The sequence below is a fragment of the Pteropus medius genome, unplaced genomic scaffold (assembly GCF_902729225.1).
Source record: "Pteropus medius unplaced genomic scaffold, Ma_sr-lr_union100, whole genome shotgun sequence".
Taxonomy (NCBI): Eukaryota; Metazoa; Chordata; class Mammalia; order Chiroptera; family Pteropodidae; genus Pteropus; species Pteropus medius.
Window position 1 is genome coordinate 6,351,212 of NW_024344240.1, and position 14,008 is coordinate 6,365,219.

The window sequence follows — 14,008 nt, forward strand, 5'->3', positions numbered from 1 at the left end:
AACCACCTGCATCCTCAAAATCTGACTTTGTTCAGAAATAGAGTTTTTAATTAGTTAAAACTCTATTAATTAGAAATTTAATTAGTTAAGGATCTTGAGATGAAATTACATCCTGGATTTAGTATGGGTCCCAAATCCAATGACCGGTGTCTTTATAAGAGAATGGCAGAGGGAGACTGGAGACACACAGCACAGCACAGAGGGGAGGCCATGTGCAGGAGGAGGCAGAGGTTGGAGTGATGCTGCCACAAGCTGGAGAACACCAGGGGCCACAGGGAGGTGGCAGAGGCAAGGAAGGGTTCTGTCCTGAAGCCCTGGGAGAGAACTCAGCCCTGCTGATACGTTTAGGACACCTGGCCTCCGGAACTGTGGGAGAATAAGTTCCTGTTGTTTTAAGCCACCCAGTTTGTGGTAATTTCTTATGGTCACCCTAGGAAAGTAACACAAAGCTTTCAATGAGATCACTTAGGAGGGGAAACTGGAGAAAGAGGAGGTCTGAGCACTGAGCCCTGGGACCTTCCAATGTTTAAATGTTGAGAGATGAAGAAGACATGGCCAGTGAGGTGGGAGGGAAACCAGAGAAGGATGTCCTAGAAGCTAAGTACGGACATTGTGTCTGGGTGGGGAGACCAACTGCACCAGTCACTGCTGCTGGGCCTGAGAAGGGACCGAGGACCTTGGACCTCGTTTGTGGGGGTTGGTGATGACTTGTCAAGAGCTGTTTGGTTGAGTGGTGGTGGGTTTAAGAGAGAGATGTGGAGGACAGTGAAGATTTTGATTCCCATGGGAATGAAACAGAAATGAGGGGGAAATGCTAAATCGGAATGTCCAGAATGTCTTTAAATGCAACAGGACCTGGTGCGTCATGCGGGTGGCCCCATCACTATAGGAAAGAGGGCGTGCAGGCTTTCTGCCGATGGCTTCTCCTTTCTCGGGGAAAGAGACGGCCAGGTGATTCACCAAGAGAGGGAAGGGGAAGGAGGACTTAAGGTTTGGGGACAGAGGGGAAAGAGAAGGTGGGAAACAGTTGGCTAGGAGTGAGGGAGATGACTTGGCACCTTGGTTCCTGGTCTTGAATTAGAAGCGCAAAGAGCCGGTCACAGCTGTTGTGTGGATGCGGGTGAAAGACGTAAAGAGCTGGACTCAAACAAGGTGTGGATGACAAAGGGAGAGGGGCAAGTGGGTACACAGAAGCTAGGTAAGGAGAGAAGAGGTGCGTGCAGGCGTGGGGACAGCTGCAAGGTTCAACGGCTTGGAAGTGCAGGAAGGGACTAAGTACCAGAGTGAGTGACGCAGAGGGGAGGCCACAGACTGGAATGGGGGTTACGGTGGGGGAGAGTTACTGTCTCCCGTAACTGTGAAGTGGCTGGGGGAGGGAGGACAGCAACCTGGAGGAGAGGAAGTGAAGAAACAGAAAGGCCTGAGCTTGGAGGTCTACCTGCATGGACCACTACGGCAACAGCAGGGTCTCAGGGGCTGGCGAGGGAGTGAGCTAGAGCTTCCTCTCTGAGCAGCGGGAGGACGTGCCCAGGGACCCGAGGACGGTGGCAGCAGGGACCTCAAGCTGAGGGTCCTAGGGAAAGAGGATAGAGGTCTGGGAATGAAGAGGATCAAGATCTGAGCTAAGACGCACTATGGGTTCTGCTTGCCAATACTAGTCTAAGTGGGATCTTTATCAATAAATGTGCAGGCAATTCTATAACTGGTGGCATTACCCAGATAATTATGGTATAGACCCTGGGGGAGATGCTCATAGAGTAATTAACAAGAGCTGGAAGTCCTGACTGGTGGAAGAACCTGCCAGCCCCATCTCCACCTGGATTCCTGCGGATCCCTGCCTTACTGCCTCTTCCACCTCCAGCAGGTGCAGAGGTGGGGCTGCCCCGGCCAAGGAAAAGGCCAAGGCCACAAAAGGACCTGGATGGCATTGGCACACGGGAGTAAAAATGTGTTCGCTTTTGCATTTTTCCCAAACTAAATGTATCCACCACTGGCTTCGGTAGTAAATACTTCATTTCTAATTTCTCATTCCTCCGTGTGTTCTTCATTCCACGGAGAACGTACAACAAAGCAGACACTATATTCTACTTCCTTCTTCTTCTCTCACTTTTATTTTGAACAGTAGGATAAACTTTGTGCGGAAAAGTAAACACAGTTACAGGAAGGGGAAGAAGAAATATATCGAGGAAATATTTTATGGTTAAAGACAACTGAATAGTGACCCAGACAACATTGAAAAAAAAAAATCACATGTTCTTCTAATTACTTGTTCAGAGCTATATGAAGCAGAGAATAAGGAATCTGGTGTTTTAAACTGAATATAGGCAGTCCTTAACTTTGGTCAATATAGTCATTCAACAAATATTTATTGAGTACCTACTACGTACAAGGCACTGTGCTAAGTGCTGGGGATACAAAGTGAACAAAAACTTGCCAAAACATTCAAACTGCAGTAAGTGCAATGAAAGAAATGGACAGGGGGCCAGAGAGAGACGAATGGAGTTGGGAGGGGGGCGGGGCGCGGTTCAGAGATGGAATTCTTTCGGGGGGATGGCCGGGGAAGGCTTCCTAGGGCAGGAGGCAAGGTGAGGCCCAGAGTGGAGGGGTGGTTTCTGGCAGTGGGCTGCGGGGAGGCACTGAGACAGGAACCAGCAGCGGGATACTGAGGACACGTGCCCACAGGCATCGGGAGTTTTCACAGTGTGGTGGGGTGCAGGAAGGTGCTCAGCTGGGGTGCAAAGTCATCCAGTTCAGCAGGGGCCTCGAGCAGTTACATTCAGAGACGGAGAATAAATAACAACAGTGGCTGCAAGCTAGGAGGGCATGGGAGTTCGCGGGTCAATGGCGGGGCGGGATTAAGGGGGACTTCTAGTCTGGGGAAACAGGTGGTTGCATAACAATGTGGACGTACTTAATGCCACTGAACTGCACACTGAGAAATGGTTAAAATGGTACGTTCTACGCTATGTATGTTTGCCCATAATAAAAAGGCAAAAGTAAATGTATCAGATTGGCTCTTGTGACTGCGCCACTTGGAAAGAGGGTGCCAAGCAGACGGGAGGGGACGGTAAGAGTAGGGTGGCCAGGTAAAACAGAGGAAACACTTCCACTAAAAATTTATTCGTGCCACCTCCAAAATTCAAATACAGCTGGGCGCCCTGAGCGTCCACGCGCCCTGAACGTCCACGCGCCCTGAACGTCCACGCGCCCTGAACGTCCACGCGCCCTGGGCGTCCACGCGCCCTGAACGTCCACGCGCCCTGAACGTCCACGCGCCCTGGGCGTCCACGCGCCCTGAACGTCCACGCCTCTGGGCCAGCCCACGCCGCCTCTGAGCCGCCCACACGCCTTCTGGAATCGCCCATCGCCGCCTACGCCCACGGCCTGAACGTCCACGCGCCCTGGGCGTCCACGCGCCCTGAACGTCCACGCGCCCTGAACGTCCACGCGCCCAACCCGGCAACACCAGGGGAGAGGCAACTGCGGCTGTCCAGGTGGGAGACGGCAGGTGAAGGGAGGGAGGAAGGACACGGTTTGCTTACAAACTAAGGGGAGGAGGGTGAAAAGGAGAGAGAACCAAGGAGTCTGTGGGTGCCCCCGGAGTCTGCCCCCGGGTGGAGAGGGTGCTGTGGGGAGCCATTTTCCCAGGAAGCCTGGCTGGGAGGACCCTGGCTGGGAGGATCCAGGACCTCTGTGGGGACGGCTGTCCCTGCACACTCGGCTCTGCGGGGGCTGGAGGCTGCAGCCAGGACCTCTTAAGAAGGGGTCTCGGTGTGGGGAGGGAGAGAGGCCATGTGGTGGCACCTGTGGCAGGGGCTCCTCGGGACTCTGTCACCCCAGGTCCCTCAGTCCCTTGGTCAGAACCTCAGGCTGGCTGCAGAGGCAGAGATGAGGTGCCTCAGACAAGGTACCAGGGAAGCTGAAAAGGCAGTTTCCCAGCCGGGGACACTAAATCAGGGCTCTCCTATGCTGGGTGGTGGCTGTGAATCTATCATGACACCCCAGAAAATGCATTCCAGGTGCCCAGCTGCCCTCACAATGAACCCTGAACACAGCAAACTCTTCTTAAATTGGGGAGGGGGCCTTCCTTTGGGTGACCCAATTGAAAACAATTATTCTATTGCATTTTATGAAACCCCAGGAGCAGTGTAACACAAAGGTCTTAAAGCACATGTTCCAAGGAGGGGGAAGAAAGCTTCTTTCTATAAAAGGCTACCAAGCCATATTTTTAAAAAGACCAATCATTTAAAAGTCACTCTTTAAGAAATTTTCCTTCTTTTTTTCTTCATAGAAAAACATCATTATGAACCTGCTTTTAAAAATAAGGACTATATGATTCCATTTAAGTAACAATAGAAATAAGTTGTTTCAAGAGTGTGGCTGGGAGTGATTGGGGAGGGACGGAGAGGACGGAGGAAGCAGAGGAGAAAGAAGGAAGAGCAAGGGCATGAAGAAGGGCCACCAAAGCTCAGAGAGACAAAAAGGGTCCAAAGGATTGGGAGCAGCGCAGGAGCGCCAGGAAAAGGGAAGTAAAAGGATGCCACGAGTTTAGCTTCCACCTAAACCGCTACACAGAAGATGCGGCGGCCAAGTTCTCCCAGGACGTCTTTGTGGCGAAATCCAATGGCAGTTTCTCCGTTCTGAATAAGCCCAGCCTCCTCCTCCAAGTGCTGTCTCCCAGGACCACGCTCCTGGTATCCCCAGGCTAGCCTCTGCCTGTGTCTCTCTCAGTTTGTTCTCCAGGGTTCTTCCCTGAGCTGCCCTCTGCCACCTTCACACATTCTCTCCAGGACCTCATCAAACCCCCTGAAGTGACTGTCCACAGAGCCGGCCGCCCGGAACTCTCTTCAGCTCACGTCTTTCTTCTGAGCCCCAGACCCTTACATTACAACATCTGACCGCCTAGAACATCTCGGCCTGCATGTCCATGGCACTCTGAACCCAGCACAATCAAACTGACTTCATCGGCCAGCATCCTCTTCGCCCACCCAAACCCGAGGCTCATGATGTCGATCGCTCGGCTGCTCACTGCAAGCACCTGAGCCAGCGTCATCCTTCACCTCTGCTTCTGCACAGGAGCGATGCAGAGTCCCGCCCCCACCCAGCCCCGCATCCCCCGCTTTCCTCCCTTCTTCTCGTGTTGATACACTGTGGCCAGGGCCATCTTTACAGCACAGATCTCATCATATCACATTCCTGCTTAGTCATTTAGTTGCTCCCCGTCATTCTCAGAAATACGGAAAACTGGACCTGGTTCCATAGTGTAGCGGATAGCACGTCTGCTTTACACGCAGAAGGGCCTGGGTTTGCGCCCCAGTAGAGCCACGGTCCATGGTCTACAGCCACGCCATCCTGAACAAGCCCGATGTCTGATCTCAGAAGTTAAGCAGGGTCAGGTCGGGTTAGTAGTTGGATGGGAGACCACCTAGGAAGACCAGGTGCTGTAGGCATAAATAAAAGAAAAGAAAGAAAGAAGGAAAACTCCCGTCTAGCAACCTGCCCCGGATTCGCAGCTCGGGTCCACACACCTGCCTCGTGGGCAACGCGGGGAAGCCATTTGTTTGAAAGGTTAAATTTTCTCCAGACTCGGTGTGAACACCCTTGAATTTTAGTGTCCTAGACCAAGGTGCTCTTGGGCTTTGGGATGGAGCAGGGGCAGGGTGGGGGAGGGGCGGGAATGCAACTGGGTGCTGAGAAACCTAATTCTGAATCAAAAAATTTTTGAATGAGTCCTGTCCTTTTCAGGATGTACCTTTAAAGATGAGCTCTGGACTGGAACACAGACCATCCCATTCCTTTGCCACTGCGCCCCCCTTTCCTAGTCTCAGGTTTAGAAAATAAAACAAAACAAGGAGAAAACAAACAAAACAAGGAGAAAACAACAACAAAACAAAATTGTAGGAACAGAAAAGCAGAGCACACTGTGGGCCCCCGAGCATCAAAGCAGACTGGTTTCTACAGCTAGCATCTAGGGATGTGTGCGTGCGTTCGTGCGTGCGTGCGTGCGTGCGTGTGTGTGTGGTGGGTGGGCAGGCACAAATACATACCACAGTAAATACAAACAGCACCCACTGACTGCTCAAAAGTTAAATAAAACTAAAAGAGTGAACTATAACTCCTGTCAGACTATTTGCTGAGTATAAGCATTTTTTGTTTTTCTCAAATACATTTTTTCAGTTATCTACAGAACAGTGAACTGCTCCTCCTATACAACGCAGGAGTTGACGATACTTCCGGTCTCTTTAATGTCCACATCTCTCAGTGTCCTCACTCCCATTCTCCCTACAATACATATCCCCATTAGCACCCCGTGGACCCCTTTTCTGTGCCCTTATACACTAAGTTCCTTCAAAGACTCCTCTCTACATCCAACTCCTTCCCCGGCTGGCAGGGCTAACCCTGGCTCTTAAGGTCGCCTCCTCCAGGAAGCCTACCTCTTGCTGCTATCTCACTCTACCGGGTTCCATTCTGCTCCATGTGACCTGAAAACAGCCTGCAGTGCCCGTCCCAGACAGCCCTTGCCACGTTCCTAGCGTGCCGTCCACTGCTCTTGCCTGTTACTTACTGATCTCCTACACCAAGCCATGTGCTCCTTGAGGTGGACCCATGTCTTGCTTATCCCATCCTCGGCACATGCCCGGCTGTGCTAGGTACACGTTTGTAGGTGAAAAAGAGGAATGCGTGCCAGGAGGGTGAGGGGAACACAGGGAAGCAAGCCAAGTGCTCCAGACAAAGGCCAGTTGGAATTTACAGTCTGCTGCCCCCTTCAAAGTGTTTTCATCCCACTTTTAAATTTTGAGTGCTGGTAAAGAACTCTGCCCACCCCTAAACTACTTCAATCTCATTCTAGCCTTTAAGGCTTCCGTGATGACGACCTAAAGAAGAAATTATTTTGAGATTTATAGTAGTGCTGACCAGGAACTGCCACCCCTGGACAAAATAATATCAAGATAAGAGGCAGTGCTGGTACACAGTGCCACCGCCTCCCCTTTACATTAGCTTAAAGCCTCCTCTTGGTGCCAGAAAGTTTTCCGATCAAAATTAAAACAAGAACAACTTCTTCCGCCTAATTCGCTATTTTAAACTGGTTAGTCATGGTTCCTCTGCTTAAATAGGCTAAACACCTCCCCACCACCACTTACCAAAAAAAAGAGAAGAAAGTTCCTGTTTTATACTATTTTTAAATGATAGTTTCCTATTCTTTCAACATTTTCAGAAGAAAACTGTCTATGATCCAGTACTGCAATTCTGACGGTAGCTCGTTTCATTTGTCCATTTTGTAAGTTTTCATGGCCGAGGCTTACGCCTCATATGTAACACTCGTTCCATGAAAAAGCAGAGCACTCACATGCCTGACGCCTGGACACTACGTTCATGCGATGCATTTATATTCCTTTATTTAGAGGAATGTCAAAATCTGCCATCCATGTCATCTGAATACACCCCAAATCATTAATTTACAACTTCTGGGTGACAATCCACATAGATATTCTAAGTAGGAGGAGACTGCCGACTTGCGTTAGAGTCAGTAAGTTAGTGGTAGACCTAACCCGTGCTTCTCGTGACACAGAGGAGGACACCGGGCCCATCCAATAGACGATTTTCCCCAGGCAGGAGCAGGTGTTCGGACACTCAGCTCAATGCTTTTCTCCACCATTAACATCATCAATAGACCCATCTACAAAATGATGGTGATATTTCTCATATTCTCCAGAAAGAGATAATCACCATGTCTGTCTTTTATACTGGGAATGGCATCCAAGCAATTGTGCTTTAATGATGCACACCAGGACTCATCACATCCTGATGGCCGTGTGGCGCCTTCAGCCTGAGTGGGGTCCAGTTCAAATTATTTTATGGAATTAACTCTCTCTTTAGTGCTGGCCATTTCCCTTTAAGGAGGCTTCTGTGCCTAGAATTGGGAATGTGGGGCCTCAATATAGAGTCAGGTATGAGAATTCCCATGTTGAGAGGTGAGATTGAATATGAGGTGGGGAGACGTGGCCTGGTGTTCTGGATGAAAAGCAAACTGTCTGTCGGCTGACGCTTCCACTTGCTACTGAATCTGACTCAGTATCTTTTTCCTCAGTGTAGTTCCTCCTCCGGTTTAAGTAAATTAAATGAGATGAGACTATCAATCAAGGGTTAATATTAATAAAGGTTTTGAAAATAAAGTTGTTGTCTTATTATGATATTATTGGGGATCGAGGGTAGAGAACAGCCTTGAACTGGAAAATGAGAAACCTAACTTTCAGGTTCTTTACAAAGAGACAAAGTGAAGAGACTCATGTTTGATAGTACTGGCAAATGTTCTAGAAAGTTCCCCAAACACCCCCACCAGACATTTCAGAACTGATTTACCACCAACAGATGGGTGGGTCTGACCGAGAGTGATTATGAGGAATTCCTAATCTACATATTGTTTTCTCAGTTAGTCCACACCCTGATGAGGGAGACCTCAAAAAGCTCTGACGTCAAAAGGCCTGCCTCCTGAAAACGGTTGAGAATTACATGGAGGGGGACTGAGGTTTCCTATCTTCCTTGTTTTTACCAATTTACTACTTAAATGTGGCTTAAAATTTAATACTAGGGGACAAAATATACATTGAGCATAACTACTACGTGATAGAAAGATCTATGTCTTGGCAATTGAGATTTTGGGGGGAAATAAAAAAGCTGATAATATCATTAATTCTGCTAAGTAAAATCCATAAAGGGGGAAAATGCATGTCAGTATAGTGTCAGGTGCAAAATGATCACAGTAGCAACTCTGATCGTGGAATGACAGTGGGGTGCAGAGGAAAGAACCAGTTTTCTAGAGTCTTAAGACCCGGAATCAAGTCCAGCAATTCTACTTACTAGCTCTGTAACTTTGGACAAGCCCAAGGTCATGTCCTCATTTGGAAAAATAACAATATAACAATATTAAATAACAATATAAATGCTTTCAAGATTGTGGGGCTCTAATCGGATGATGGACGTAGAAGTGCTTTATCAACTAGGAGTTAAAGAAATGTTACCTGTTGCCATGATTGTAACAAGTGAGGTTTTTCAGTTTTTACTGCAGTTTTACTCATACATAACTGTCCATTTCGTTTTTGGTAACTGTTGCACTTCAGGGTCGTGGCCACCGAAGAGCCAGAAACGCTGTGATGCACTTGTCCTGAATCAGAAGATGACTTATCTGACCTCTATACTGCAACTGTGAATTTCCCACTTCTCTTTCCTCTCAGTTTTACAAGTCTACGATTTCATTTCAGCTTCAGCTGAGGGAAATTACCACAGATTTCAACACCTTCTCTTTCCAAGTTCTTTTTTTTTTCTCTTACATGAGGCAAAGGCTGAAAGGGAATTATGCAAAGTCTCTCTGCTCTGAAAGTATCAAATTTCCTTTGTAAAGGGATAACTTTCCCTTTTCAGCACAAAAAGCAGAAAATCGCTTAATTTAATACAAGAAAAGCACTGGGTAAAGCTGCTTCCGCTGGGATTTCCTAATCTCCTTTCAATGAAGAGGAAGGTGAGTGGACTGAGAGATGGGTTGGAGAGTGAGGGTTACACTTGGGCCTAGAAGAGCCTTTTAGAACTCATCCTGAGACAGGAAGTGATGAAATCAGCTCTCACATGAACTGAGAGGCTGTCATGTGTACTCACCCCGCTTCCTGTCTCGACTGGCAAAGGAGGAGAATGGTAAGGGGAAAGCGGAGCATGGGGAAGTAGGTCATGGGGGGAGGGAAGAGGCGGCCAGATGAGAGGCTGTGGGAACAGTCCTGACACTGCCCCTCACCCGCTTCCTTAGTCTTTGGGGGCCGGGATAAGTAAAGTGGTTTATTTCTAGTCTAAATCTTCCATTGTGAATTGAACTATATCCTTTGTGAACACTCAATTTCCCAACTCTTTGATGCTACTGACAATGCTAATGGCAGAAAGTATAAACATATTTCATAGCCTACTAATTGTTTAGAGTTCAAATACAAAATGGACTTATACAGTTCTTCTTCCGCTTTACCTATCTCCACTCTAAATAGTTAGGCCAAGAAACGGTACAGGAAAGGCTGTATTATCGCCTATCTGGGCACCAGGTACCCTCTTACTGCCTTGAGACAGCTTAATCGATATTTGCTATCCTCATGTTATTCACAATGGCAAAGTGGCAAAGTTAATTGCTGGCCCATGATGAGGAAAAGGAGAAAAATTTCAGAGATGACTTTCTTTGTATAGAGAGATCATTTCAAAAACGTACGTGAAGGAGAAGAGGGGCGTTGGGTATACCAGTCATAAAGGGAATGGACGGTATGTACCACAGCGGGACCAGTTGTTGGGTGTGGTTAACAGAAAGCAGATGTGTAAGGCGTGTGATCTCAGACTGAGGGTCAGGCCCCCTCCTCATATTAGCGACATTACAATAAGAAAAGCCACAAGCAAATGAAGCAGGTGATGATGGGCGAGGCAACAGGTGGTCCCACCAGCTCCACCTTGAGGGAAGGACGGGGGAAGAGCCTGGGTGAACAAAGATGAACTCAAAAGGAAATGGTTTTGTGCCGAATCCATTTGCTTAGGGACTTCCTGGGTGCTGCTGACTGCTGACTGCTGACTGCTGACTCTCCCGCTGACACCTGACACTCCATGCACTTAAACTAGATGGTCGGTCCACCAATTCTACCCAGTCTTCACTGCTAGGAAGGAAACCCTGAGACGGAACCAGCATGAGCTAGATTTGGTTCACTGGCTTAGATAGAGACCAGTGATAGTGGCCTTGATTGCCCTCAGCCCCTCCTGGAACCTACAATTTGAAAGTCATGATCAATGCCGGGCTCTGTGCTAATTTACTTTGCAAGCTACAAACGTTTAGAAAACAACTTTTCCCCTGAACTCCTTTCTAAGTTGGAAAAAAGTTACCTTCTGTAGTAATAATAGTAATTTACAAGGTTAAAGGATACACAGACCTTGACTTAAAACTTTGACTATGTCAAGATAATAAGGTTTTATGAGATAAGCTATGCAAAGTCAAATACGAAGTACCCCTGTGACAAAATTAAGTCCTTCTTCAGGTATAGTGCATACCCCGATGAGCGTAATTTCTACCCTACAGAACTGTAGGCACAGGTCAGACCCTCAGGCTATAACCACTCAGGTGTCCAGGCCACATGTCGCACTTTTCTATATCCCCATCAGCCCCTTTCCCTTTCTGAGGAGCAGGTGTGACAAACCTTTATTACATTCCTCAACTTTCTCATTCAACTGGGGACGCCCAAATCACCACCCTCATTTAGCCGTGTCCCATGTGACACAAGTTTATCAGACTTCTGCTTTCTCTAGTTCCTGACTCCCCCTCCACCCAGGATCTAGAGCTGCATCCGTCTAAGTCGTCTTTCTTCTTCCTGCAGAGCAATAGTTTTCGAACTGTGGTCCTGGGACCCTTGCAGTCCCGTAGAGCCTCTCGGGAACCAGCCTGGAGACGCTGAGGGGTTAAAAAGTCAGGGCAGCTCGACAATTCCCTTCTTCCGTTTCCGCTGCAGCAATTCTGCTTCTCTCCACGTCAGATGCTGGAGTTCCAGAGGACGTTTGAATACTCAGATAAGGAACCTACTAAACTTGCTGAGGTCTGGTAGATGAGATATGGGCTGAGAGGGATGACTTCATCACACACCTTTACTGGAGTGACAGGTACTGTCATCCCCAAGATTTCTCAGCTTCTACCGGCAGGCTCTGACGTGCTCGTGTCCCTACCAGCTCGTTTGATTCGACTCGCAATAACATCCCCGTAAAGCAGGCATTGTCATTCCCACTTGACAGACGAATAAACCAACCCAAAGCGGCAAATAACTTCCTGAAAGTGGCATGGCTGCTGAGTGGCGGAGCCACGACACAAACGCCAGTCTTCAGATGCTGTAATCCAGCTCTGCCCACCACACTCTACTGCAGAGTATATGTTCTGATCCTACTTGACTTGAATGGACTCATTCTTTCCTTTGATCTCATCTCTCAAGGCCACATCAATTTCCTAACTAAAAGAGGGTCTGAGGGAAGGAACGGGAGTAAGAAATGAAGATCATAAAAACCACCCTTTCTTAGAACTTGTAGGAATCTCTTGTGCTACTTTGGGTTTTATGGCACACAGCCTTCCTAACGTGAACCACCCATCGCCAATACTGAGAAACAAGCAAATTACTGAACATGACTAATGAATACAATAAAACTATTCAAAGTTAGTAGCTGGCATCATTCAAATGTGCATTTCCTTGATATACCAGGCACATTGCTATGTTTCTGGCTAACTTCCCTCTACTCTTAAATATATTTCTGGAAATGTGTGATTCCAACATAAACAAATTTGCAACTTGTAAGCTAGTTCTAGAAATATTATAAACGAATACATCTCAGAATCCTAAAGACATATCCAACAGGAAGGACTGAAAGGGGGTAGAGTAGAAAAAGGAATATTGTTTCTCTGTTTTCAAGAACACTGAGCACTTAAAATATCAGTACATTAGTTTAGTAACGTGAATACCATACATGCATCCATACATGCATCGTTAGAAGGTGCCGTGCTTACACTGCCTGGAATTGCTTCTACAAAATGCAGCGCAAAGTGATCAATTCAGCTGCATTTTCTTCTATCACTTGTGCAGAAATGAACACAAGTATAAAGAGATCGACTTGTATTAAAGAAGATGACACCCAGGTCCAAACTCAACACATGCACTCACATTCTGTGTGAAACACCCAGTATTGTCTCTAAGGAAGTATACGCATAATCACTACTGGGAAACAGAAATGTCGTCTCCTGAAACAACAATTTCATCATGAATCTGAAGCAGGGAGGGCTTCGGAAATTTCCATGAATACTGGCTCTTTCATACGTCACCTGAGCAGAAAAGTCGATTAGCTTGGGGAGCAGCACTTTGCTGCCTTCATCACTCTTCAGGAAATCCAGCAAACTGCCTGTTGACAGATGAAGAACAAGTTAGTGTAGTTTAAACACAAAAGAAAAAAATCCAAATAAAATTCAAATCATCATTACCATGGAGGGAAGAATCCCATGAAATGACTGGCTTTGCAATTCTGTATGGTCATAGTGCCTTTTCCTGATGTTGGTTAAAGCCAGTCCCCTCTAACCTGTTACCTTTGACCTGACGTGAAATGTACCTGTGCTCCAGGTAAGAAAGGGTGATGGTGGACACTCCTTTTCTTGCTACAGGTGTCTGAGAGCAATGCATTTCAGAGCTTTGTACTTGCCACCAAGGTACACTTACTGCAGCCACTTGGTCTTCAGAGCTTCTCTGAGACAGAAACCAGCAGGCCATCATAGCAGGCCTGCCCTGACCAGCTAGACAGCTGGGTTGGCTTTGTCTGTGTCCGGGAAAAGCACAGAACTAGGCACATGCCCTAGCTGCTCAAGGAGTAACTGATGAACAAACTGTGCTTGGAAAAAAGTTACGCCTACGTAAAAGGGAATGTGCCCACAGAAAACTCTCCTGCTTCCTCTGGCTTCTAAAACAAGACCTGCTTTTCTCCTTAGAACTTAAAGTGCTGACCTGAGGACAGGCTTGGCAAGCTACTTACCTGGTCTAAGTCCCTGTAAAGTAGGCACATCCCAGTAGCTATATCAGTCCTTGTGAGGACGGATTAAAGCACGTGCTTGGCAGGTAATTAGTGCTCAATAAATGTTCTGCTACCTCGTCTACAGCGTGGAACAGAGTACTTAGCCCTCAGATTGCCGAAAAGATTGAATGAGATCACCCGGGGGAGGTGTTAAGAACAGTAGTATATAGTAAATGCTCAGTAAAGTCAGGCATTATCAGGAGAAACTCATATTTACATTTATGATTAAGAATACTAGTAGTTAATTAATTTGACTAGTATTTACTGAACTCCTATTAAGTGTGTAATCCTAAAACTGGTTTCTGAGCTATAACAACCTAAGCCATAGGGGCTAGGTTTTTTCTTTTCCTTCCTTCCTTCCTTCCTTCCTTCCTTCCTTCCTTCCTTCCTTCCTTCCTTCCTTCCT

General features: G+C 47.3%; 1 protein-coding gene across 6 annotated transcripts in view; it reads right to left on the reverse strand.

Annotated features, from left to right (window-relative positions):
• LYN (LYN proto-oncogene, Src family tyrosine kinase) overlaps window positions 1-14,008 on the reverse strand; it is a 112,580-nt gene that overhangs the window by 27,168 nt on the left and 71,404 nt on the right. For all 6 annotated transcript variants that reach the window (XM_039868918.1, XM_039868919.1, XM_039868920.1 and 3 more), the window contains exon 10: window positions 12,866-12,942. In XM_039868918.1, coding sequence (XP_039724852.1) covers window positions 12,866-12,942 — 77 coding nt within the window. The remainder of the gene's footprint in view (window positions 1-12,865; window positions 12,943-14,008) is intronic.